Below are 27,386 nucleotides of genomic sequence, written 5' to 3'. Positions count from 1 at the left end.
CCGGACGTATCAAGGTGCGGTAGATCGTGCATTTCGTGTGTTGTTGGAGTCTTCTGTATCGCAGGAGTTTGTGGAGTCCGTAGCAGGCACCATTCCCCTGAACTGTGCGCCTTCGGATTTCGCTGCTTACGTTGTTGTCCGAAGTTACGATCGTACCAAGGTAGCAGAACTCCTCTACCATCTCTAGATCGTTGCCGTCAACTGATACTTTGCTTCCGAGTCGGGCTCTATCACGGTCAGAGCCTTCGAAAAGCATGTATTTTGTCTTCGTCGCATTGATTCTCAATCCAATTCTATTGACCTAGCGTTTCAGTCGGGTGTACGCCTCGCACACCGCCGCAGTTGTCCGTCCGATGATGTCGATGTCATCCGCGAAGTCAAGGAATTGGAGAGATCGGGTGAAAATCGTGCCCAGAATGTCGAAGCCCGCGCTTCGCATGACACCCTCCAGAGCGATGTTGAACAACAAACAGGAGAGTCCACCTCCTTGCCTCAGATCCCGGTGCACGAAACTCTCACCTTGCACTGCATCCCGTCCATAGTGACCTTTAACAGCCGTACCAGCTTCTCAAGGAATCCGTAATCCTGCATGGTATTCCATAGTTTGGTTAAACCTATGGTATCGTAATTTGATAAAAAAAAACAATACAACCAACAATATCAACAATAGTGAATAATTCGCCGAGCCTACAGTACTTAGAACTGCTGCTTTTATGTCCATGAGAAAGTTGAATTCTATAATACTTTTACTGGGACAATACGGCGGAGAGACGTCACTCTAAATTATAAGAAAAAAATATAACACTTTTCCATTACATTTCCACACTCAGCTGCACACTGCAGTAACACTGCCGATGCGCATTTGAAATGCAGAAAAAAGTAACTATCGATATTGGAAATTGAAACCAGAAACAACCCGATACAAAACGCACCCTTGGTGGCATTTCAATTTCCTTCCAAGCGATCTCACCTGGCGTATGTAAATTTTGTCAGTCGCATTAAATCATTCACTGTTTCGCTTTCGTCGCTGTCGACTGTCACTGGTACTGTCGCACTCCCGCTCGTTCCTCTTTCTTCTCAGCTAGATTCTTCGAGTCGTTGGGACAGTTTCATAAAACCATACTGTACCATAGCAAACAAGCGGTAGCAGCAGTCAGCAGTGCCCCGGTACGGGGTTTTCGATCGTCTCAGCTATCAGGCGGAACACTTGAAAACAATAAATTGTACATAATTTAGATTTAATGGTAATGTAAACAATTTAAAATGCTCTGCTCTGCAAGTCCGTCCCCGCTGCTGTTTGAAGAAGTTACGAACCGTCGTTTAGAAAGAAGCGCCATTTTAGGACAAGGACATTGGTAGCTAGAGCCAGGAGTGGAGCAATGGATGGAATTTCAGCATAGTAAGATCTCTGTGTTGGATGTTTTCGTATTCACACCGCCAGTGTTGGGGCTGCCCGTGGGGCTGTTATTGTGCGTTGTCGGATAGCCCGGTTTTGGCTGTACCAGCTATCTCCACTTTCGATTAAATGGCGTACATTGTTAGAGGGGAGGGGTCCAGCAAGTGGTACTTTTGGCCATTAATGTTAACGGAAATGTAGCTTCAAAGCAGGCGTTTGAGACTTACGCGACAGGGTACGGGCAGTGATGGGTAAAGTTGTTGTTTAAATTGAAGTTATTTAATTTTTTACAGATTTCTTAAATAGCGAGAAGTGGCATTTCATTTAGTTTTAAGGGGATTTTTATTTCTAGCTGTAATAAGCATTCAAAAGCTATTGCACCAAAGACAGCTCACTTGAATGAGCATCAAATGTCAATTTTTCTCACCCAGTCAAGCGGAGACGGTAAGGTAAACTATTCTTTACACACTGTCAGCCAAGGCGTCGTCATGTTCCGGGAGATTTCACTCGTGCACTTGCCATGGTAAGTTAACCCGTTTAAATTGTGCCGTGTAAACAGGCTGGCTAGATAACACACCATCGCACTTTTTCCTCTATAGCATGTGATGATGAAGGTCTTTACAGTGAAGGAAGTTTGGCGTAACCGACAAAAAACTAAAAAAAAGGCCCCAACAAAACACAGACACAGCATCGGGAAAGTTGAACCGAAAACAAACATCAATCATTTCCAGCTTTTTGAGAATCTCATTTACACAACTTTTGTGCTTAAAACGCTGATTAAACAGCTTTTCTCCAATGACGATGACTCGTCCCGGTGTTCACGTGCTCCGGTTTTTGACATCCCCAAGAGGGCCAACCGAGCGAGCTCTCGTTCAGTTTCGGTTAGACCGGAATACTCTCGCCCATCGCATCCAGAACGTCCCATCTAAAGAGAAGCTCGTAGAGAACGCAGTCAGCAAAAAAGGGGTAGTTGTGGGGCGATGAAATCATGACCGTTGTACAAGAGAAAAACTTCAACCTTCACTATGCCTCACTAAAAATCTCTCCCAACGCCGACCGTTTTCCGTGCGCCAAATGAAGGAAGCAACTCCATCCCTCCCCGGGTGTACCTTTTACGCATTTACATAGTCTCCCCCGGTGTGTGATGACGCTCTGACGTTGGTTCAGAGTAGTAGCAAAAAAAGAGAACAACCCTGAGAACAAACGGATGGAAGGTTTGCCTTGCCGCACGGTGCTTCTGTACTACTGGCCACTCGAACCAACTGGCTCCGCACGTTGCTTCGAATCCGGGATAAAAACTCTCGCATTGCCGGCGTTTGAGGAAACGTCAAGGCAGTCGCGGGTAGTGGCAGCTACTACCGCAGTTGTACTGGAATAAATTTGCATAATTTCACCTTTTTTTTTTTTGTTTCTTGCCTCCCCCATCTCAACCGGAAGGTTATCATCAAATTATTCCGTTCGAAACTTTTCACCTTCCTTTGCTACGGTTGGTTTCCAGTCCGGTGGTTGGCGTTTTTTTCTTTTGCCAGAACCCGTTTGGTGAAAGCATCGGGTGGAAGTACTTGCTGGCACAATTTATCCTTGTGTTTAAAGTGAACGATGGTACGTGGGTTAAGAAAAAAAGGCTGTGACGATTTGTTGTGGAAGGTTTTTACTCGATGCGCTAACAACAAGTTTGTCCAGTTGTCGTCGTACGGATGTGCTGGAGTTGGTGGTGGTTGTGTGTTTTTTTTTAGTTGCACTGAATACTTTTTTCCGGGTTTGTTATGGTGTGGGTTATAGTTGCTTTTACAAGATAAATGTTTTACGCGTTCATAAAATTAGCGTCGATCGATGGTGCTTCTGGCCGGTGCAGAAAAAATGGTCTAGAAAGATTGCTACACGTGATGATTCGTGTTTCTGGGGGTTTAGAAAAAAGTGTTGGTTTAATGATGAAGAACCTGTTGAAACCAGTCACTACTAACGCACAATTACGTGAGGAAGTAAATCAATAGGAACGAAAATTCATGTAACTGATTTCAAATATCAAATCCCTGAAGGAGAAAACAGTAAATTGCATACTTGTAGGCGTGTAAGACTCTAGGATAAAGGAGGCCTTTTATTTATTTATTTATTTATTTATTTATAATTAATTATGACGGTCCAGTGCCGTATTGTTCACACCGCTTGTGTTGAAAAAAAAATACAAGGAGGCCTTTTAATCTGTCCTAGTTTTTCGATACCCTATTCAATCGGTTGACCAACCAGCAATATTTTACCAACTTCTCTCCCTTATTTCCATTTCAGGAAACTACAACACACAATGTCGAAGCGCAGGAAACTTGGTTATGGATGGTTGAGTTCGCTTTTGATCTGCTTTATCGCATTAACAGAAATGATTTCCAACGGTAAGTTTGTGGACTGTTAATTGTTTGGAAACATATTTTAAATGACTAACTGCAACATTTTTTCCTACCAAATTCTACAAACAAAAAAATGCAATCAAACTACTGTACCGTGTTATTTTCCCACATGAGAGTGTCTTAAGACGATTTAAATCAACAACTTTGATATCTAAAATGGAAAAAAGCACCCAAAAAGAACCAAAAGCTGTGTATTATGCGTGTAGACAGTCAATTGGTGTAAATAACGCCAACAATTAAGGAAAGCCATACAGCACAAACCATAATGGCGCGTAGTTCATATGATGATGATACGATAATGATGGATAATTTGCTACTAGTCCGATGGTGACACAGTTAGTACAGGAACCGTTGACCTGAGCCGTCGATGTGTATTGTGCTGTGTTGACAGTTTAAACTGTAACGTTGAATCCAATTTCGCTAGCAAGATGATAGTAGTCTTTTAATCGACTTCTGCTTGAGTAAGTTTACTAACGTTCTGCGACAGAATGCAAACTAATATGTTGTGTAGACTGCTTTACTAGCCTTGGCTCTTGAGCCATACAAGCCTTTAGTCATTTCTGAGAGGAAAGAAAGTGTACTCAAAGGAAGCACGTTGTAAATATGCACAAAGTTTAAACCATATTTATTTAATTCACTCCCTGCGAAGCATAGAATGCAGGAGATGTTTCCTGCACAACAGTTTCATTACTTTTAATTGAAATTGCAGACTCAGACTGTGTCGGTTGAACGCGTGGATGCTTCGCTCGCAGTGGATTAAGTTTGCTAAGCCGTTTCAAAAATTATGTTGAAACGTTTTAGGCTCGATAGCTGGTACCGCCATCATCATCATCATCATCATCAGCAGCAACATCCACATGCCGCGATGTTTTCCTTGGCCATTTCCCATGTACCATGGCCATTTCCAGTTTGCCGACCGTAGAGTGTGTAATTTTGACGCGATATGGTTGGACAAATACCCTGTAAACGTAGCCTTTGCAGTAAACTCATAATCCGACGTTCCTAGAAACCTTAAGAAGTAACGAAAATAAACCAAAACTTCGGCTTACTCACTTTAACTTGCGATTCTATGAAATCGTTTCACGGGTATTAAAAAAACCAAGTTTATTTAGCCGTTTAATTCGTTGAAAACTCCACAAATTTAGTGGACGGAATTAATCTCTGCCTCCTTCTTGTGGTAGATGGTCGTGTCGAGATAGTACATGTTGGGCGTAAACCAAACCTTCTCATCGATCGGACGATCGAACGGATAGCCGAACGGAAGCGAGTCGATGTACCGGGCACCGGAAGCAACACCACAGTTGAGCGTGTAGTCGTATCCTTCGTGCTGCGGTACGGCTGGCGCATGGTAGGGCGAGACAATGAAGAACAGCTGGAACGGCATGCCACCCTTCTTGCCCTTCGGCAGCATCAGACGCGATGGGAAGCCGCAGTGTGCCTCGGTCATATCGAGCGGGAACTGACGCTTACCATTGTACGCATCCATCACCCACTTGTACAGCTCGAAGTACGGTGTGCGATCCTGCACGTACAGCGGGAACTGTGTCGACTCGCGGACAAACACATTCGCGCCCTGCTTGAACTCCCACTCGAACGTATCGAGCAGGACAAAGTTTTCGCGGTTCTCGTTCACACCGTACACGTGCCCGTACTGATCGTACTTGGGACCGAGGTACATACGCACGATACCCTTAACATCCTTGTCGGCGTGCACGTTATACTCCACACTGAACGGCATGTGATTAAGACGCCACTGGCGTGCCTTGATCACAAAGTCTTCGCCCTGATAGTGGGCAATCTTGCCGAACTTTTTCAACTCACCCGCCTTCATGGTGGACTCGTCAAACACCTCCACATCGACCGCGTTCGTAATGTCTGCATCGGAACGATCGAAGTACGTCACCAGCTTGTCCACCGTTACCGTGTCGAACTTCAGTCCACCGAATGTCAACTCTTCCTTGGTGTACGGTTGCAGATGATCCTTGAACTCCCAATACCACTGAACGATACGCTTGTACAGCTGGTAGAACATCGGATCACGAAGCGAAGTTTCGTAGTGCTCCAGCACTCCTGGCAGCACTTTGTGGTTTTCGAAGTGCTCAACCGAACCGCCGAGCAGGATGCGGGCGAACCATCCGACGTACTTGTAGAACCGGCTGTTTACACTGTCCGGATTGGACTGCACCAGGTTGCCGAGGTACTCCACCGACTCAGGCTTGGTGAGATCAACGTGACGTCCATCGGGCAGCACAATGTATCCCAGATCGATCGCCTCACGGATGCGATGCTCGTACTCGACGACCTCCTCGATGTCTTGATAGTGATCGGGTGTGTTTACCTCGTAGTAGTTGTCCCGAGACGGGAAGCTAACGCCGTTGTAGTAGTGCATGTTCGGGTAGTAGCCGGTGACGATCGGTTTGAACCACGAGAACTCTGGGATCGTACCGAGATCGTTCGACAGACGCTCCAGATAGTAGCGAGCGAGCAGCTGCTGGTGCTTGAACAGGTACAGCTCACCGCGACGATCCTTGTACAGTCCGTACTCCTTACCACCCATCCAGAACGGATAGTCCGCGTGGAAGTAGTAGTAGTACGTGTTCAGTCCAATGTCCTCCGTAAAGTACGATACCTTCTGGTCGACGTTCGTGTGCACATACCAGCCGGTGTAGTTCGTCGGAATGACCACGGTGTACACATCGTCCACCTTCTTCACACCGCTAAAGCCCTGCATCTTGTACTGTGCCGCCTTCTGGACGACCTCCGTGTTGAAGAAGTAGTACGGATAGATTTCGTACGGTGCCGGCAGCTCCAGTCCGGCCAGATCCTTCCGATGAAGGACGGCAACGGTCACCGCATACACAAACATACCCTCGTTCACGTGGAACCGGGCCCAAACGACCGACTTGTAGAACGTATCCCAGTCCTTGGCGTAGTAGAACACATGGAACAGTGCGATCGCCTGCTCGCGATGGTGATCGTCGAACACGCTGAAGATTTCGTCGAACGGCAGCAGTCCGTGCTTGTACAGCGTCACGAATTCCTTTACCGCTTCCACATTGCTGTACTGGTCGTAGTGTTGCTCGATGTCGTACGCCTTCGACACTTCCCACAGCTCCGTGTGGACTTCGTGCTGGTGTACGTGCTGGAACACCTCCAGCATTTGCTTCTGCTTCACGAGGAAATCTTTGTCCGCGTACGTGATTTTCTCCTCCGGTACAACGACGTACCCGGCGGCTAGGGCCGCCAGGCTGACCAATGCTACCACAGTGATCCCCTTCATGTCGGCTGAACGAGTGAGTGCACTGGAGTGATGCGTTTCGGCGCTTTTTATACTCGCCCTAATGCAGGTTCGGTATCAGCTGAGGTTGAGGTTGGGGCGGTGATAATCTTGAAGGTGCCCGCTGGCAAACGCGAAAGCAGGTGTAAATGAAACAAAAACCATCCAGGCGCTGATAATGGATGGCCTTTGGAAGATGCTAGAGTAACTTTAAATCTCGTTCACCTTTTTCGCCATGATGTATGCTCGCACATTGTGTCGATTTCAGTGACAGTTAAGCTGTAGTTATTCATCACACGTTTTATCGTGCTTTAATGGGTCTTAAGAGGCTTCTGGCTGACTTGAAGCTAGGGTGGCAGAGACTATCATTATTCAATTTTATCCCATCTTTATAATGGTTCTGATCCTTTCATGCGATTAAAAGCGCAAGGAGCGGATACCAGCAAGATCACCAACACCACACAATGGTGAACGTCTTCCGGAACCATTATCGATTTTCCACCGACACCCAGCTTATGGATGAATCAGAACGTCCGCTCCCGTTCGTACTTTCCCGCTGATCTACAAAACTTTCCACTGAGCTAAGAAACGAACATAAATTCCCACCGCAACGATTGCACCCTGCCAGCTCTCACTATTTCCCCTATCCGTTGCTGAAGCGAATAAATTAAATGCAACACTCTGCCTCGGCACAATGCAACAGACTGAATGGTGGTTGGTGGTGGTGCAATTTACTCTAGCTCCACAGCTCACAGGATCAAAAGCGTACAATAATTTCAGAAACAATCAATTCGAGATTGTCTTTTTGAGGTTGGCCCGGTGGATAGTGTGGAAGTTTTTGATTTGTGAAACACTATCCTGTAGCTACAGCTACAGCTTGAACGTCCCCATGGGTTCTTCGACGAAGGATGGATGTTTGTGTGTGTGTGTGTCTTAGGAAAGTCTCGACCGGGGAAACACCAAGCATAGTTCAAAAGTTTCATCACTTCGAACAAACAATAACCTGAAGCAATTTCATACCCGCTTTCAGCAGGTTTCAGCTCCCTTAATGTCTTAAAGTCTGGTCGTCCCGGAAGAGGTCTCACCAGTGCTCTCCGGTGTTTCGGTCACCGGTTTACCGGATCGGTAACGTCGCCGACGGCTCCGGTGGATGAGTTATGGGCTTCAAGACGATGAATGCCATATGGCCATATCATGGGCAGCATGTATTTGCATACCGTAGAAGATAAATAGAAGCGCAACGATGAAAGACGGAATGCGGAACGTGCTCCGCTCTGTACAATCGTTTGCTTTTCCCTGGCTAAATGCTAATCGACACAAACACACATACGCATTTAAAAGGTTCCTTGGAGAGAGATAGAGTGAGTAAGAGAGAAGGAGAAGCAGGAAGTTATGGGATCACACTTTCGACTTCGAAAGACTTCGAGTAATTTCCGACGAAGCGGATACGGTTTGGCTTTGGAAACTGCTCGAAACTGTCTTCCGAGAACGGTCAGCCTGGGTGCATTTGCATTTACCGATTGTGCGCTTTGCACTGGAGCACTCTTGCGGAAAACTTACACTTCTTCAACGTGTAAGCTCCAGCAAATGGTTAGAACCCTTCGGGAAAATTCGCTGCTCTATCTCGGTCTCTATCTACAACCAACACACAACGCTTCCTTTAAGATGCTTTAATGGTTCACTTTTACGCGCAATGCAGTTGCAATGTTCCGGGCCGGTCGTCTAAGATTGCATCCGCACCGTGATTGTAGAGTACCCTCTGCCAGCTGAGTAGTGTGATAACGAATATTTGTATCAAAACGTACCACCACCACGCCCCAAAACGTGCCCCAAAACGAACACGCTTATCAGTGACCATTACCGACCACAAGACCAACAGATCCGGCCAGTTCAACGACTTTTGGATTTAGCATCAAAACAACATTATGAACCACGGTTTTGCTTCCTCTCTGTTCTCGTTCGCAGTTTGCAGTCTGAAAGATCTCAAAATATTCGTCCCGGAGGCGGTCATTATGGGCAATGCGGCGACCCTATCTTGTCAATTCGAACTGGAAAAGGTGAGTCAGATGTTTTGGTGCTGCTAATCTTTAATGCGAGTAGATAGTAAGGTTTTCTTTAAAGGTTTTTTTCATTAGATTTGACATACAGGATGAGTAGTATAGCAAACCAAGCAAATGACTGGTTTGTCATAGCTTGCCTGCCGAGCTGGATTGGCTAGCGTAACTGTTACAATCAAAACACTAAAAAATATTAAAATAAGCTAAACCCCTTCATAAAACCTATCCACAGGACTCAATTGTTCGAAAAATCTTGGTCGAACCATTTTTTTACACCAATGCGAACGATAGAAAAAATCTTTAAATCAAACTTCAAACTTTCTTAGCTGTCTAACATATGACCTATTTCACCACAATATCGATGCCTCAATTAAGCGAGCTTTTGCCAAACGTTAGAGCCTGATATTAAAGATTTTGAGTTTTATGACAACGTTTCAACATTTTTTAACTTATTTTTCACAACGGTTAGATCAATCTTTTTTTTTCAAGCTTCAGGACAATCGTCATAAATTATTTAATTTTAATTTGATGCAATCTTGCAACACTGTCATTTTGAAGTGCTATCTTCAGGCTTTCTTTTCCCCCAACTGTAACTCTCCTAAAGTGCACAAAAAGTAGTTTCTATAAACTTCTAAAATGGCTTTATTTGTACCGAAAAAAGGATTTTTGCGGGGAGTTTTGCTTCATTACTACTGCATGAACAAATCGGCTACCGAAAGTCATCGTTTATTAGTGGAAGATTATGATAACCATGCTCTTTCAGAAAAAAACTTGACAAAAATGTTTGGTTTGAGTTTTGAGAATAGCTTCGGTTTTATCATGAAGTATAAAGATAGAGATCTTCAAGGCAAAGCTCTATGAAGATCCTTAGCAATCGTGAGACAAATTTCCAGAAGCGTTTGAGGTAACTCAGTCAGCCATTTGTCAACGTTTAAACACTGTGGGAATGTTCCGCCAGATAGGACATTAGGTGCCGTACAAACTGAATTGATCGTTGACACTCAGGTCGAATTTTCAAGAAAAATTCGACCAAAAGGATGGCAGCACTTCTCCAATTTTAGAGGAGTAAAAAACTGGATCGATGAATGCATAGCATCCAAAGAAACCTCTTTTTTCCTGAAGGAATCCGTAATATGCCCCACGGATGGAAAAAAGGATTGATCAACGATAGAAAATACTTGAGAGTTATCAACTCTTCATAATAAAATTTCCAATTTTGATCAATATCCGCACGAACTTTTTCATAGTCCTGATATTAACCTTTAATTTTAAATATTTACATTATTTAAAGTATTACGGCTCAGCATCGTTATTTCAAAATTATAATTTTCATTTTAAATCTTTTCTTTTTCTCTGTTTGCTTTGCAATGCTCTCTTGCACGTCTTACAATCTGATTACTGTTCATTTCTTCTTTTCCCACAGGCAACACTTTACTCCGTTCGATGGTACTTTGAAGGGGAAGAGTTTTACCGCTACGTCCCGAAGGAATCACCTCCGGCACGCACTTTCCCAGTTTCTGGCATCACGGTGGATGTAAGTAGCGATCGTTTTGTCTTTTCTTCTTCAGCAAATTAATGTAAGAGACGAACCCATACACAAAAAAAAAAAACATATAAACCTAATCCGAGTCCTCGCTACGCGCGTGGGGCGTATATTTGTTTAGCAAAGTTAGTTCTACTTCATTTGCTGCGAGAGAAACCGTCTTACTAAGCGTTGTACCCTTACACTAAGCAGCTTTCGGAAGAGTTCGGCATCAGGTCTTAGATGTGATGTCGTTGTATTCACACAAAAGCAGCTTACATTTGTAACCCTGGCGCACGTTACATGTGGAGTGTTTTGCTCTTAATTAAAATAAAATCTCATCATCAATAACTACTTTCAACGCCCAGCAACAGCACACAGAACCCGACTCGATGAAGATGTATGGCATTCGTTTTACTCTAATGAGCGCACCTTTTATTTCTCCACTCCGGTGGCCGTGTTGGTGTTGGACCGGTTAGAAGAAAAGGAAAAGCACAACACAAACCATTGGTAGGAAACAAAATTAATGTAAGCCCATCTCAGCATTGCTACACGCAGATTGTTCTCAGCTGCGCCAAACCACCAGTTTCCAATAGCCCGAAGGATTATTGTCACTTGTACGGTTTTTCGCCTCACGTTCGTGGCCGGATTATGGCGTTTGTTCGGTATCGCTGTTCAGGATGGAAGCAAAGCATAAGTTCTGCCCAAGCAACAAGACTCAATCGAACGCGTTCTTTGTTGGAATAAAAGCCCACGATACGAAATCTGGCTGATTTCATTGGTACATCGCTTGCAAGGCTTGTCACACCCTGAAGATGTGAATAGTTTCATCGGAAATAAGACAGAACAAAAAATAAATCAACATACATCGGTTCCGTGTTCGGAGGAGGTTGAAGGAAGCTGGCAATTGAAGGAAGCAAGTAATTCCCGTGCAGGCCCTGCGGCTGTATAATTCTGTCGATTGGAAATTTTACCCCCAACTCGCAACGGAACAAGAATGCCACTTCACCTGGGGCACATAATTTTCTTTGATTTCCTCACCACACACACACTTACACAAATTGGGTCCCATTTTACGATGAAATCTCGGTTTCGAACGGAGTTTGTCGTTGCTATTATGGGTTTCGGCTTGCAACCGGATTTGAGAGAAATCGTTTCGCTGCCTTCAATGGCGTCTTGGCGGTGACAACATAAATCCACCGACGTACGTTCTTTACACACAACACGATAAAACATCTGCGATCGTGTGAGGTTTTCTGCCGGAAGGTTTTTGCTGCCGACTGGTTGGAGAGCGGCAACATTCAATACCATCCGCATGCTGCGTTGATATCAATCTGAAATTTAGTTTGGCTGCGGGCGAAAGAATTTTCCGCCAGCAAACGAAAATAAGTTACAAAGAGTTACACTGGCATGAGCTCCTTCTAGGAACGGGTAAGAGTGGAGGAATCCTGGCAAGTGTCATGGAAATGAAAACATGTGCCACCGGTCGTCGACACACGACGCACAAAACACGAACGCTTGACGAAAGTTGTCGTCGACACATTTACGCCCGGAAATTCTTTTGGCTAGCAGTGGTACAACACTTGCCCAACTTTGTGTTTCCTATCGATGCCTTGTGAAAGGGTTTCAGGTGAAGGTTCCACATCATACGTGTTATTACAGTCGATTTGTGGCAGTGGTACAGATTGCTTGGTTTCATTCCGACTGTTTAGCTGGCTGTTGCTTTAAATGGGGGAGTTCGTACACATTGGGAAGCTGGAATTCAAGGTTTGTGCGTTGATGGAATGCGAATTGCTTTATGTCAATTGCACAGGTAAAAGGTAATGGTAATGATTGAACGATGTGAAATAGGCGTTCGTTTCCGTAAGTGCCCTGTTTTGATTTAGGATGGAAAGATATAGTTATTTAGTATTTCTGTAATAGAAGAATATCTTGGAAAGATGACAAGGAGAACCTTACAGGAACTTCGTCTCAAGCGTTGCTTGATGCTTGTATATACTTGTTCGAGCTTAACTAGCTCATTTACGTGAGGTGGGCGCACAAGTTAGCTCAGTATCTGATAAGACAAAATTAGTAATGAGAGAATCCTCGTAGAAACTCACAAAACTTTGAGTTCCGGGAAGAAGTATGAGCTATACTTCTTTTAGATTCAAAAAAAAAATTCCGAGCTTTCATGGGGTCCAACAGAGTCAGATCTTCTTATGAGTACAAGTGTGTAACTATAATTATATATAAGTGTGGTAGAAGCATCGGTCATTTAGGACCGATGCTTCTACCAGTCATTAGGGTCCCAAACATTGTCAAAAGGACGATCTTGAGAACTCCAGAAGAGCAAGGGTTATTTCAATAGCTTAGGATCAATCTCGAATTGAGAAGCCGTCTACCTCTTCTTTCCCTTCTTCCTGGCTAAATCATGCGTAGGTCATGCCAATTATTTAATGGCTAACGAGCCTAACTGGTACCAATTAGGTGGACAGTCTCAGTCCTCAACAATCAGTGTGAAAGGGGAATCAGTGTGTAAGGGATTTGAATACAGATTCTGCCGTGTGGAGACCGGTGCTACTGTGGCTTCTAACACCAATTCTACTATACTTATTGTGAATTTTTCGCACACTCGACGCGCGATTCTACTTAATTCTACTCAATAAAAGTTCTTAATTTCTGCCAAATCTCCCATATTCTGATAATAGTTGAATTTATAGCACACAACGTTTGAAAGATACATCCAAAAGTGCTCTTCTTTTCCGCAGTCAACTTACCTTCAACTCATTCTCAAGGTGCAAACATTAAAATGTGCAATGGCACTTCTCCACATCAAAAGGGAAGTAAAAGAGCACGGTGTTGGGGTAGTGTCGTTGTACAAATTAACAAACACCTCAGACAATGGTGCTTCGATGCACATGAGTGTTCCATACCAGCACCACGTACGACAAGGATCCAACATCTCCAATACAAAACCATTCGAACCCATTCAAAACCCAATTCTCTCACAACAGTCTCCTTGGTCTGTACAGGGTTACCGAAATCTTCTTCGCCCCCACTCACCCAAAACGACGCCCATTATACGACCTCTGTTTGATGACTCCGAGAGTTGTTGCTTCATGGGAATGGGAGGGGGAGGGCGGGGGGGGGGGAGGGGGGTTTGCAGCTGCTATATTTGCCACCCATATCTTTGTCTCACTTTATGGTGGAAAGTAATCAACGGCAATACTAAAAGCAGCCGCAACTTTATTGTTTTACTCCGCCATCCTGTCCTGTCCCGTTGGTACGCAATCCACGCCAATGCTACAGTACCCATTAGGATGCCGGTGTTTTGTGTGAGTGTGAGTCTGCTTTAAGATTTACTCTCCTGCTCCCTTAAAGGCACCCAAGGTGGTACAAATCAGTGTAAACCGACGATGGACCCGCCGAGCATGTTCGCTTCCCACCATCCACTAGATGGTAGTATGTACTGGCATGTGTTGCTCGGGGCCGTGGTGTAACACCCGATGACAGTGAAATAAAAAGTGATCCTTCCCACACCCCTCGAGCACAAGAAGATACGTACGTACGTGAACGTGTGTCACCGTTTTGTGGTTTATTAAAACAAACCTCATATTGCTGCTTCACCGAAGGGTAGTACATTTGTGCTTTGGCGTGGCGTGTACAAATTAACATGAACTTGAAAGCCAATCAAAGCATCGTTACGTGCACCGGGAAAGCTCCAGCTAATATTAAAAACCGTTTGCGTTTGCATTCATCCTTCAGCGTGACCCTAATTTGAGCCCACTTTTGCTGACGGAGCGTCGGAGCGAACGGAAAGTTGAATTAATTTTACAACACTCTCGGGCTTGTTGGGCGTTTGTGTGTGTTCCCGTGTGTTACCCAGCTGGCCCGAACATGCCAGCTAAATTATGAAGCGCTCCAGCAGCTTGAAGCGTGAATGAAGATGCCAACATTGTCGACAATGTCTTCCCCAGGCATAGGTTGCGTGCGATAGGTAGGTATCGTTCGGTACCTGCGTTGTCCTTTTTTGGGAGCCGGCAGCTTGCAAGCAAAACTAATTGGAGTTTGCTTATCGAAACGAAAGCATCTCTGGTTTGCCAGCGCAACCCAGCAACACAGTGGTAGAATTAGGATACATTGTTAAGAAACCATTAATTTTGACCTTACCCGGTTGGTGATGGTTGGTAAGATTAACTGGTTACGGGCGAAGCTTTCAGGTGTTGCCAGTGGGTTGATGGAATGATGATATCAATGTTATAAATTTTCGTTTTATTAAAATAGGATGTATAAACACGACTTAGAACTGAAATCTATTCATTTGCAATGTGCAGTTGATGTCTGAGTTTCGCAGAAAGATTGTCGAAAACTGTTGGTCGAAAGATATTGAGTGCTCGTTTTACGTATTGTGACCCAAATTTAATGGGTAATTCGTGGATTTTCAGCAATCTGGAACGTTGTTTTTATTGATCCTATATTTTCACATCTATTTTCACTTGATAAACCATATTTTCTCTTTAATGTTCAGTGTTGAGCTCGAGAATCAATCGAAAAAGAAGTAAATTTATATTTTCCCACTTTTTGAAATATTAATTCTACTCAGAGTTCAGCAAACTGTAATTATCATTTATGACGAGGTAGTGAATCAACATTTAAATCACTTTTCCACGACGCTCAACGAAAGACAATGAAGTTGTGCTTCAAGGGACAGAAGTAAATTTGTTCAAAATTGCTTCTGGTAAAAATTGACCAACCGAGCCCTGAACAACTGCCTATCACCCACCGAACAGACGAACCGTTTGCCGGCTCAACGCAGCTACCCACAGAACACACAATGAAAGACAAAAGGGCGATGAAAATGAAATGCCCCTTCACGCGGTATGTGAGCTTTTGGTGGGAAGGTGCCACATCCTACAGGCGGTACATGTCACTCGGCCACCCTGAAGCGCGCTCGGGTAAGCCGGGTGTGCCCGTAGGGGTGGTCTGTTCCTATTCACTCGCTAAACCACTTCCGAAACCTGGCGGGCTACCCGAGCTGTCCAACCAATGTAACCTGCCCGGCCCGTGCCGGTCGAAGCAAGAAGTAATTGCTTTTCACTATCGTAAAATGGCAGAGTGGCGATGTAAAAAGAAAAGCTCTCACACACACACACATAGAAAAAGAGCGAGACAAAAACTAGCCCTGAAAGGGCACCGGTTGGAATGTGAACTTTTTTGTTCCTTTTCCTCACCTAAAACCCCGAGCTTCCTACGGTGTTTTTCACACACATACATACACCTTCTGCGAACCAGTTCTATTGTTTCAGTACATGTGCTTCAACCGATGGTGGCGTGAGTGAGCTAATCCTTCGTATACCGTCTTCGTTTAGGCCGTTGCCGGCTGGCGAGATCGGGGAGGGCTCTATTGCTTGATGCTCAACGGGACCGCTTCCGGTGGGAGTTCTGTAGGCAACGAGTGCCTCTAGGGTGACCCGTGAAGGTCCGGGAATTATTACATACTTTACTACTCTCTTTTGCCGGCCAACTTGACACACACACACACTCATACTCACACACCAAAAGAGGATGAGTGATGCTGTCCGGAGGGTTTATCTATTCACAAGGCCCCCCCAAAACGTCATCCACCAGTAGCAGCCGGGAGGTAAATTGCGCTTCCGAGGCTAAAGTGAGTGTGCTTCCGAGGCCGAAGGCAGATGATGTGGGGTGGGATGGTGCACGCTTTCAAGAGTGATTCTTTTGTGTCGTGCTTTGCTATCGTCGTCGAGCGCGCGCGCGATACATTCCACCCGGCTGGTGGACGGCTAAAATCGTCCCGATAGGTGGCCGGATAAAAAGCGCTTCGACACTGTATTGTACGCATTGAGTGCCATTTGTCTGTTATGGAAGAAAAATGAACTTCCCGGTGGTTTTTCTGGTGAGGTTGAGGGGTTGGATCGGGGTATGTGGGACCACTGTCCCTCATCTCACCTGTGTGACCTGATCGCACACGCATTCCGCACTGGAGCAGCGCCACAAATATGGGCCATGGCGGGTAGAATAACACAAAGTGCTTTTTAATTAACATCCGTCATGTGAACAACGTACGTCCTATGTGTGTACGAATGTGTGTGCGTGTGGACGCAGGGTTGCAAAAGGTTTTACAGTTTATACACATTCACCACGTTGAAGCCACACTACGATAGAGAGTTCCACTGTTATCTCCAGCCAAGCTTCACCTAAACCATGTAAAAAATAGTTTTTTTAAATTCTTTTTCGTTTTTTGTTTTGCCTTCGCTCACGTTCACAGCTTTATTGGAATAGATAATGGACATTCATTCAAATTGCTCGATGCAAAACCCCACCAACCTAGAAGTGGAGCTTTGTTGCTACGTAGCACACGGAGCAGCGCGCAATATGCAAAAAGAGTTCGCCATTGTAGTACTAGCACCGGATATACTAGAAATGGCTTCGGGAAGGGAAAATGCTCTATGGATGGCATTAATGTGTGGCTTTTCACACTCTTCTCCGAGCTTAGTGCACAATTATGATGGATAAATTGTACTTAGCTTCATGTAAATGAGAGCCACCAGGCGTCTCCATTCCGTTACCAATTGCATTTGAATATTTATGGCCAAACATACGTATTTAAGATTTTCTTTTCGATTTTGCTCTTCAAAAGCTTTTAAAATTAAGTTTTTAATTTAGAACTTTCATGTATGATTTTTTTTTAAGGCACGATTATTTGCCCTGCGGCTGGTACAGTCGGTAATGCTTGACTAAACAACATGGCCAGTTCTTGCGCTACTGAACTCCCTGCTCTGCCGAATTTCTTTCTTCGGTTTTCAATTATGAGTGAAGATTTAAGACGATTTCTTCATTTTGTAGGAATGAAAATTAGGAGAATAATACAGCATCATAAATAAGCAATACAAAAATCACAACGCATTATGTTGTAAAGTATCAAACGGCACAAGGAAACAAAATGAATTCTGGTATTGATAACGGTGCCATAACTGTTCCGAAACTTTTCAAACCTTTCTTTTCCCGGACGAAAACACTATCACAAAGAAATATTTCAATTGTACTCCAAAAAGCAGCGATCGCAAGCAGCTCACTATCACAATTTTGCACTATCGTGCTATAAATGGAGCTCATTATAAAACTTTTCCATCAACTACTACAACACTTCAATGGGGTTAGGTGGCGAAAAACAACTCCCATCCCGGGCGTGGCTGTGAGAGGGGAATCATCAAGCACATGACAATGTGTTTTGGTCACGATTTTCTACAAAACCATCATCATTGTCTTCCTAACAAGGCCACGCTCCCTCGGTCGAATCGAATGAACCTGAAGGACAGAAACTCACACCAGCTGCTACGCTCTCGCTCTGCAGGCAACCAGGCAACAGATGATCCAATCGAAACGGAAAACCTTGCGGCGAAAGAAAAAGAGAATGCCTCCCGTCTCATCTTTACGATTGCTTCCGGCAAACACCGGAACACCGTGGAAAATATGCTCTGGCCGCTTTTATCGTGCACCCGGAGGATGGAAGTAATTACGTCTAACTGCTGTAGAATTCATAAACATAATGAGAGAAATTATTTCCATCTTTCGTTATCTGTCGTGGCCCTCGTGGTTTGGGGTTGCCCTTCTACGGTACGGATTTCCCAGAAACAAATAGGACCCCTTCCAAGACGGGTACGCGTTGGGTTTGATCTTTCATGGCTGATAAACAGCGCGAGAGGAAAAGAAGTGGCTGTTAAACAACAGGTCTCGTGCCGGAGTGTTACTAGTATTGTGGGATCATCTCACCAAACGGGAGCACAAGAAGGATTATTAAAATCCTTTCCTTCATCACCTCTTCTACCCGATTGAGTAGTAATGTCCGTACCTTTCTTCTTTTGAAGCCACAATCATCATCGTCGTCGTTGTCCCGATGGCCCATTGTAGTGGATCCTCTGGCTCCGGTCATAAAACTGCGCTGCGTGATAATGGAGAGCCTAATTTTTCGAAAGCGGCCAATTGTCTGCTAGCCGCAAGCATAACCACCGTGCACCAGTGCAAAGTCCATTTCCGGCGTAGTGGCGCGGTCGAAAACTCGACTAGTCATCGGTTAACTATGATGTTATAGAAGCGATTCCAACGGCAGGGTGCCACCTGCTGAGAATATTTCCACTTCCACTTTATACTACTACTACTACTACTTCTACTACTTCTACTATTTTTTCGCTTCTGGAAATTCCTTTCCAGTTTTTCCTACTTTGTGATCAGCTTGAACGATTGGTGTTGCATTTCGCACCCCGCTTTGCCCTTTTCGCGCTACTTGCCCAGGACACGATAATTAGTCGACCTCGGGTGCTGGCCCGGGAGCACACGCTCGCCACCAGGAAGCTAGAGTGATAAACCCTCCACCATAAAGCACCAGTGATAATTAAAGATAAAAACGGCGGAAATGAGTGTAAAAAAGTTGAATTGCTTCCTTAGAATCGAGGGTCTCAGTCGCTGTCCAGGAAGGTGGTATTGGGTGTAGAGGGTATGGCGATGGTAGAAGCATAGTTTAGTTCCGTTATTGTACGAACCCATGCACCACTGTTAGCAACTCGTGGCGTAAGTGGTGAAGAGCAGTGGCTAATTTTTCCTTGCTGACGTAGTGGAAAATGGAAGAAGTTCTGGCATGAAGGTGTGAGTGTGTGTGTGTTTTTTGTGCACAAGGAGGGTCGTTTTTTTAACCCAAACCTACTACACCCCTTTTTTTTTGGCTGTATGGAGGGTAGTTTGATGAAAGTTGATGTACACTTGCTGCCGGATGCCGCCTCGGTCAGGGTAATTTTAGTAAAGTGTGGCCAAATTTGCACGCGAAAAGCAAAACTCAGCTGCGGTGTGTGTGTGTGTGTGTGCTTGCGGAACAGTGGCTTTGCACGGATGGATGAAGGATAATGTAGTGTTTGTAAAAGTTCGTGTTTTCCGACCTGTTTGCCTGGCTGCGTGTGAGTCAGAGATTGCAAATGTTTTGTTGTAGTTTTTAACTTTGGATTGAATAACAGAGAGTTGAACGAGGCAGAAAATTGGTTTAACAACATCAAAACTAGATGTTTTAATGTTTAACGTTCCAAGTGAAAAAGGAAAAATAGTAGAACTTGCACAAAATTTTGTTTTATTCCAGTTCGACGTCCATTTGCGATTTCTTTCTTGGATTATTCCTCAATCCAGTCATGCTCGGTTTAATTTACAAAAAAAAAAAATGGTTTACTTATTTTATCGTATCCCTTTTAAGAGATTAACTCTGGAGTTTTATGCTTTCAAATGTATGGTCTCCAATTTTAAAAATCTAGAATTAATGAATTTCCGAATCATTTAGATTTTCCGAACACCACTAGGAATTTCGTTTATGTATGTCAGTAAACAATTCCTAAAGGTTTCCATAAGATTTGAACAGCTATGGATCTCCAATCCATGCTGGTTTCATTGGTTTTTATATCATGAGTATCTGAAAGTGTATGGTATTTGGAACTCTTACTACAGAGTAAAGTTGAAGCAGTTATCAAATGAATCCATTCCTACTTTAACCTGACATGTATTGCTGGTCAAATACCAAGCCTCGTAGTGCCTAGAATCTTATAATAGTTTTGGATTAGTCTACTGAATAGACCTCATTTACTTTATTCTTACTGAATGTTGGATCATAGTGCATCATAATTCCAATAACAGTTAGCAGGCTGAAGCTCAAAAACAGACTAGTTACTGTTGTTCTGTCTTCAATTATTTCGCCGAACAGTTTCAGTAGAATATTTTGGTATTCAACTGGAGCAATTTCCGCCGGTACTTGACCTGGTCCTGAGCATGAGCTCTTCTACTTACGTAGCCTTTAGATATTCTTAGAAACTGTTCTCGTGATCTTTGTGTTACGACAAATGCTATAACAACATATTATTAGTAGTTTTGGCAAAAAGCGTACATATCTCTTTCGAAGAACCATTTTATCGTTGAAATAATTTTCTATTCTGATAGGAAAATAATCTAATCTCTGATATACCTTGCTAAATTTTAGTAAACATCATCGACTGTTCGCTAACGTATTACCATTTCGATTCTAATAAAAAAACTCACCCATACATCGCTTTTTTTCGTTCATCTGTTGCGCTTCCATACACACGTGTATCTCCACACACAGGGCACACAATCAGACGCCACTTCGGTCACGCTGCGGGGCGTAACCCGTGACCTAACCGGCCAGTTCCAGTGCGAGGTATCCGAGGACGCACCGCTCTTCCACACCGACATCCGGCAGGCACGTATGCAGGTGGTCGAACTACCGAAAGAAGACCCGATGATGCAGCTGGACAAAACGCACATCACCACGCTGGACAATTTCCGGGCCGTCTGTACCGTGGGGACGTCCTTTCCGGCTGCCAACATTACCTGGTACATCAACACGAAGCGGGTAAGTGATCCGGTAGAGTTTGTTTGTGTGTGTACACGGGGAGTTAGCTATTTGTGGAATAAGCATAAATGGATGCTGGATCCAATCGGAAGCCGTTCAACACAGCCGTTTGGTAGGAATTTTCGACACTACAAACACGCCAATGGGGAACAATGAAACCACAACAGTTGGGCAGTACTGTTTTCGGCGTGGCGGGTGTTCCTTTCCGGGGAAGTGCTCAACAGTTTGGGCCCAAAAGTTTGCAAAAATGTTTCTCGAGAATGCATTACGTTGGCTGCAATTTAAGGGGTTTTTGAATGATCTCATTTCTCTAACTTCTCTTCTCTACCTTCCATTTCTCGTCCCATTTTACCCGGCGTAGATTCATCGATCACCGTACCAACGCATCACGTACCGTTCGTACGAAGGGACGCCCACCTTCTCCTCGCTCGAGATGTTTCCCCACAGTCAGGTACTGCAGGACATCTACCAATCGATGCCACCGTTCCACACCAGCCTCACGGTGATGTGCGAAATTTCGATCCTGCACATCTACACCAAAAGCGCCCAGCAGCGCATCCTGGTGAGCGATCTCGTGACGACCATCTCGCCGAACCTGCTCGGTCTGGATGGGTCAAACAATCGGCGAAAAAACAACGGCGACCCAGACAACTCACCCCTGACCGGGGCTGCTACCGGGCTGGCCGGACATACCTCGATGCTGATGCTGACGGTGGCACTGATGCTGGCACTGGTCGGTCTGCGGACAGTCAGTGTTAGACATCCGGCGGATCGTTTATCCGGGTTGTGATTGGTGAATGCGCAGAAGCTGTAAATAGGAAAACGCGCCTCCCCTTCCCCTCCCCCCCACACTTTTCACCAAAGAAAAAAGGTGAAAAATACTACATAAAAGAAGGCAACACGTAATAATAAAACTACCAGTAATAGGAATGATCTTGATACTCAGCGCATGTGTGTGTGTGTATGTACGTGGGAAAGCAGGTTTAGTTGATTGCGATTTTTCGTTATTTTGCTTCCGGAAAAAATAAAAAAAATTAAACACACACACAGACACACAAACATAACAAAAGAAAAGAACAATAACCCATTCTTCTGTTGGGAAATGAGTATAAGCTGTATGTGTAAATTGTATATGTAATTGAGCTTTTCACTCATCAATTTCTTCTTGCGAACAAAAAAAAAAGGGGGCTAACTAAACAGGTGACTTCGAGCAGTTCATCATGATGATCACATGAGCATGGGAACGTCCAAAGCTAGCTCTTTATCCGGCAAATTCTCAAGTTGTCAATAAAATTTGTTTTACATCATAAACCATGTGAGAATCAATTTCTTTGGTTTGCTCCCGTTTATCTCCTTAAAAGAAGTCTCGAATCAGTCAGAGGCAAAGACAGTTTACAGTAAAAAGAAACAGAAATCGAGAAGATTTCAATAGACATAAAAAATGACATGATCTTCCGTTACGGAGCGGTACGGTCTGCTTGCTTTCCCTTCCCGGGTGGACAACAGCTAATAACCGTACACAGGCTTTGATGCGAAACATAATAGTCCTTTTTCCCCGTTGTTCCAACACTTCTGACAACTTGTGTATATGGAGTAGTTTTGTAACGCTGATTGTACATGTAAAAAAGAAGAAGAGTAAGCTCATATTACACCTTCCATCACTAAAGTAACGAATGCGTTGTGTGTATGCGATGCTCAACACAAATATGGCGGCACGGTACTAAGGCTTGCTTTTCCGGCTAGAGCGAGAGTTACAGGTGCATCGTTTAGTTCGCTACAGATAAAACAGGGAGCCTCTAGTGATGGGACGGAAGGAACTATAGGATGCAATCGTGCTAGTAGTAATTTGCAATGGTGCAGCAAGGATGCAATGGAGAGTCTCCTATAAAGAGAGAGAAAAAAAGGATATCTCTCCCTTTTCTTGTAAGTGAAACTTGTTAGCTGACGAGGCGCGTAGACAAATGTAAGTATTATTATCTGTTAACTAACATGAATGTACTGGAAACTAATCAATACAAACAAACACTCAAACACACACACACAAAAATAACAGCATAACTAAAAGAGAAGGAAAACAAAAGCTGGCTCTACAGTACACATAAACAAACCAAAAACGAAGAAAGGCGGAGTAAGAAACACGAGAAAAATAACGAGAAAGAAAAAAAGCAAAAAGAAAGACTCACATAATAAGCACCGGACGTTGGTTCCGACTGTTTAAATCGTTGTTGTTTTTTGTTTAAAGATACGTTCTTCTGTTGTTAGTTTTATCATCTCCGCAATTGTAAGGTTTTTCTTTTCAACGCCATTCTAATCTACTTCACTAACGAAAACGACGTGACACTCTACGTCAATTTGTGCAAGCTTGAACGCAATCAGTAACAGTCCTTCCTATGTAAGGATGAATGAGTCTGCTGATAAGATGAGGCAAATGTTGAAACGTTCAAAAACATCCAACAACGACGCTCCAGTAAAGCGTGTCAAGCGAAAGTCGAAATACAAACAAAGAACCCGTTAGTACTTAGGACATTGGACAGGGATCGCTTCACACAACCGTTTAAAACAATAGTGGAAACTGAAAAAAAGACAAAAAAACATGAAAGATTAGTAAAATGGAAAAGGAATAATGAAAGGGTTAAGTATAAAAGACTAACACTACGATTTAACACAAAACAAAACTAAAAATCCCTCGTAGAGAGATGGAATGAAATGAAATGAAAAAAAAAAAACGTAAATAAATCAGGGCAATTTGACATAGGGTTGGGTAAGCGATACCACAACACAACACAGTAAGTAACGAATAACTAATGAAACAACAACAATGAAACAGTCAACAATATCTTGAGAAAACTGCGGTGAGGTAACGCGTAAGCAGTTAAGTTGCTAACAATAAAAGAGAAACAGCAAAAAATAAGCGTGACATCTGGTTACGTGTCGAAAGGAAGTGGAAAAGGAAGGAGAAAGAGAAAAAAAGAAGTAGAAAAGAAAACGAAGAAAAAAGGAAAATTTGTTTTGTTTTTCCTCCCACAACAGGCCACAATAAATGCCAGCCGACAAGAAGACGAACAACAAACAAAAAGAATGCAAAAGTTAAGAGAATAAATATTATTATTAATAAAAAGAACAAAATGGTGCAGTGATGTGCAAAATGCTTTGCTTTGGAGCCGTGATGTCCGAAATATTTTTTGGCAATTTTTTATTTTTTATTTGGGGTTAGGTAGGCCTGGCTTGGTTTTCTGTGACAACAAAGTAGCAAAGTTCTTATCACTTGTTTGAAGCAAACGAGAGTCTAACTGTCTAGCGGGCGTCCGAACGAATGACCTCCACGGGAGTGCTTATCGCTGTGATTGCATTTCTCTTCATGCCATGCACCTGAAGGTTACCGGAGATGCACCGGACTGGCAAACCAGTACATTCCCCCCACACGACATCAGCGATTTTGATAACGAATTCCACCGCAAATTTTGGAAACCTGAAAGGTCAAGAGGGCGGATTGCCGGATCGTTGCTAGCAGCTGATTGCTGATAGGGTTTCAGAATTTCCTATATAAGGATCCAACCTGACCACCGATCGGCAGTCAGTTTGTAAGAGAAGCTGCACACAACAGGTCTGAAAACACCGACACCGAACACGAGATGCGATCGTTCGTAGCGATCAGCGTGGTGTGCCTGTTGGCCTGTAGTACCGCCAGCGGTTACTACATGACCAAGGAGGTAAAGTACGCCGATAAACCATTCCTGACGAAGCAGAAGGCCATCCTGGAGATCTTCCAGCATGTGCACCAGCCGGAACTGCACACGCACCTGTGGGAGGAGCAAAAGTCCTTCGAGCTGGCCACGTACAAGGATCACTTCACCAAGCCGCAAGTTGTGGACGAGTTCCTGCGCTACTACAAGTACGGGCTGTTGCCGATGGAGGAGATTTTCTCCGTGTACAACGAGTACCATCGGGAGCAGGCGATCGCACTGTTCCATCTGTTCTACTACGCGCAGGACTGGGATGCGTTCTACAAGACGATGGTATGGGCCCGGTTCCACGTGAACGAGGGTATGTTTGTGTACGCAGTTACCGTCGCTGTGCTGCATCGTGCTGATATGCAGGGTATTGTGTTGCCGGCACCGTACGAAATCTATCCGTACTACTTCTTCAACGATGTCGTCATCAGCAAGGCGCAACGGTACAAGATGCAGGGCTTCTATCGCATGAAGAAGGTGGACGGTGTGTACAGTGCGTACATCCCGAGCAACTATACCGGCTACTACGTGCACAGCAATCCGGAGCAGCGCGTCAGCTACTTCATGGAGGACATTGGACTGAACGCGTACTATTACTACTTCCACGCCGACTACCCGACCTGGATGGGCGGCAAGGAGTACGGACTGTACAAGGATCGCCGTGGCGAGTTCTACCTGTACCAGCACCAACAGTTCTTGGCCCGCTACTATCTGGAGCGTCTGTCGAACGATCTCGGTACGATTCCGACCTTCTCGTGGTATGAGCCGATCGTCACCGGATACTATCCGTACCTGCGCTACTACAACGGTGTGCCGTTCCCGGCCCGTGAGAACTACCACAACGGTTACACGGAAAAGCACGACGTGGTTCAGGAGATTACCGATTACGAGCGTCGCATCATGGAAGCGATCGATTACGGATTCATTATTCTGCCGGACGGTACGTACGTCAACATTACCACCCCGACCGGTGTGGAGTATTTGGGCAATCTGATCCAGTCGAACGAGGACAGTGTCAACAAGCGTTTCTACGGCTATCTGGAGAAGGTGGGCAAATTCTTCCTTGGCGGTTCGTTCGAAATGTTCAACGAGTTCCGGGCAGTGCCGAGCGTGCTGGAGCGATACGAGACGGCCTTGCGCGATCCAGTGTTCTATCAGTTTTTCAAGCGTGTGATCGGATTCTACTATCGCTATCTGGATACGCTGCCCAGCTACAAGTACGACGAGATTAACTTCCCGGGGGTGAAGCTGGAAACGGTCGAGATGGACAAGCTGGTGACGTACTTCGATACGTTCGATGCGGACATTACGAATGCGGTCGATGTGGAGGTGTTTGACGAGTCCACCATGAAGGCGGGCGAGATGAAAAAGTTCGGCAAGATGGCACACTACCAGGGCGAAGACTTTGTCCTGTACGCACGCATGCCCCGCCTGAATCATTTGCCGTTCTCCTTCAAGCTGAACGTGGTGTCGGACAAACCGCAGAAGGCGGTCGTGCTGGTGTTCCTCGGCCCGAAGTACGATCAGTACGGCAACGCATACAGTGTGAACGCAAATCGTGAAAACTTCTTCCAGCTCGATCACTTCCTAGTGGATCTGGTGGCGGGCGAGAATGCGATCACGCGCAACTCGCAGGACTTTAGCTGGTTCGTCAAGGATCGCACGACGTACTTCGAGCTGTACAAGCAGGTGATGCAGGCGTACAACGGTGACTACAAGTTCCCGCTCGACATGTCCGAGGCGCACTGTGGCTTCCCGGCACGCTTGATGCTGCCGAAGGGCAAGAAGGGTGGTATGCCGTTCCAGTTCTTCTTCATGATTGCGCCGTACCACGCACCGGAGGTGGAACGCTTCACCGGCTACGATAACACGGTGTCGTGCGGTGTCGGTTCCGGTGCGCGGTACATCGACTCGCTTCCGTTCGGCTATCCGTTCAATCGCAAGATCAACGAGGCGACCTGGTTCACGCCGAACATGGTGTACTACGATGCATTGATCTACCACAAGAGCGAAACGGAAGTCAACTCGGTTGTTGTCTAAGGTGGGGGTCTTGTGCGTGTGTGTGAACGATTTAAAAGCTGGATAATTGTTAAATACATAGAAAGAACAAATTAAACTCCATAAATGTGTGTTTTTTACTTGGTTAAGAGATAATGTAACTAGTTCAGGTGTGGTATACTGCAGATTTCTCAAAAATGAGCTGAAATTTTACTCACATATAACTAGATCATTAGGACATGAAACGGATAGTACGGCGTAAGAGAAAGAAAAAACTAAAAACTAATTGCATTTTACTATTTTAACAAAACTCATTTTCCGTTGCGCTCAAGCATGAAAGCGACGAAAATTGGAAAAATGCTCAACCCGTTTCCAGCGTACTCAACCCGTTCACAGTTCTTATGAGATGTACTTTAATGGAATTCAGCATAGTTCTTTGTTTCTTTAGAAGCATTTCTTCGCCGGACGAGTTTGCTTAATCAAAATTCTTTATCTGTGTTATGATTGACGATTTGTGTTTGTAAAGTTTAGATCCTCTTCTACCTTTGACATCACAAATAGGATAAAAATGGCTGCTAAAGATCTTCCTTTCGTCATGGTT

At 44.5% G+C, this 27,386-nt stretch overlaps 3 protein-coding genes across 3 annotated transcripts; 2 read left to right on the top strand and 1 right to left on the bottom strand.

The window, feature by feature from the left end:
- The first annotated feature begins 1,884 nt into the window (after nt 1–1,884).
- Nucleotides 1,885–21,872, top strand: LOC126560085 (uncharacterized). The gene is made up of 6 exons (XM_050216247.1): nt 1,885–1,919; nt 3,683–3,783; nt 9,041–9,132; nt 10,556–10,666; nt 20,787–21,056; nt 21,418–21,872. Exons 1-6 carry the CDS (start codon nt 1,885–1,887, stop codon nt 21,844–21,846), a joined length of 1,038 nt encoding a protein of 345 aa, XP_050072204.1. The 3' UTR covers nt 21,847–21,872.
- Nucleotides 4,940–7,086, bottom strand: LOC126557253 (hexamerin-1.1-like). The gene has a single exon (XM_050212960.1). It carries the CDS (start codon nt 7,076–7,078, stop codon nt 4,940–4,942), a length of 2,139 nt encoding a protein of 712 aa, XP_050068917.1. The 5' UTR covers nt 7,079–7,086.
- A 2,816-nt stretch (nt 21,873–24,688) lies between the features above and the next one.
- LOC126557254 (hexamerin-1.1-like) lies at nt 24,689–26,844 on the top strand. The gene has a single exon (XM_050212961.1). The coding sequence runs from the start codon at nt 24,689–24,691 to the stop codon at nt 26,825–26,827; it is 2,139 nt and encodes a 712-aa protein (XP_050068918.1). The 3' UTR covers nt 26,828–26,844.
- The last annotated feature ends 542 nt before the right edge of the window (nt 26,845–27,386 follow it).

The sequence above is a fragment of the Anopheles maculipalpis genome, chromosome 2RL (genome assembly GCF_943734695.1).
Source record: "Anopheles maculipalpis chromosome 2RL, idAnoMacuDA_375_x, whole genome shotgun sequence".
Taxonomy (NCBI): domain Eukaryota; kingdom Metazoa; phylum Arthropoda; class Insecta; order Diptera; family Culicidae; genus Anopheles; species Anopheles maculipalpis.
This window is presented reverse-complemented; position numbering and strand designations above follow the sequence as displayed.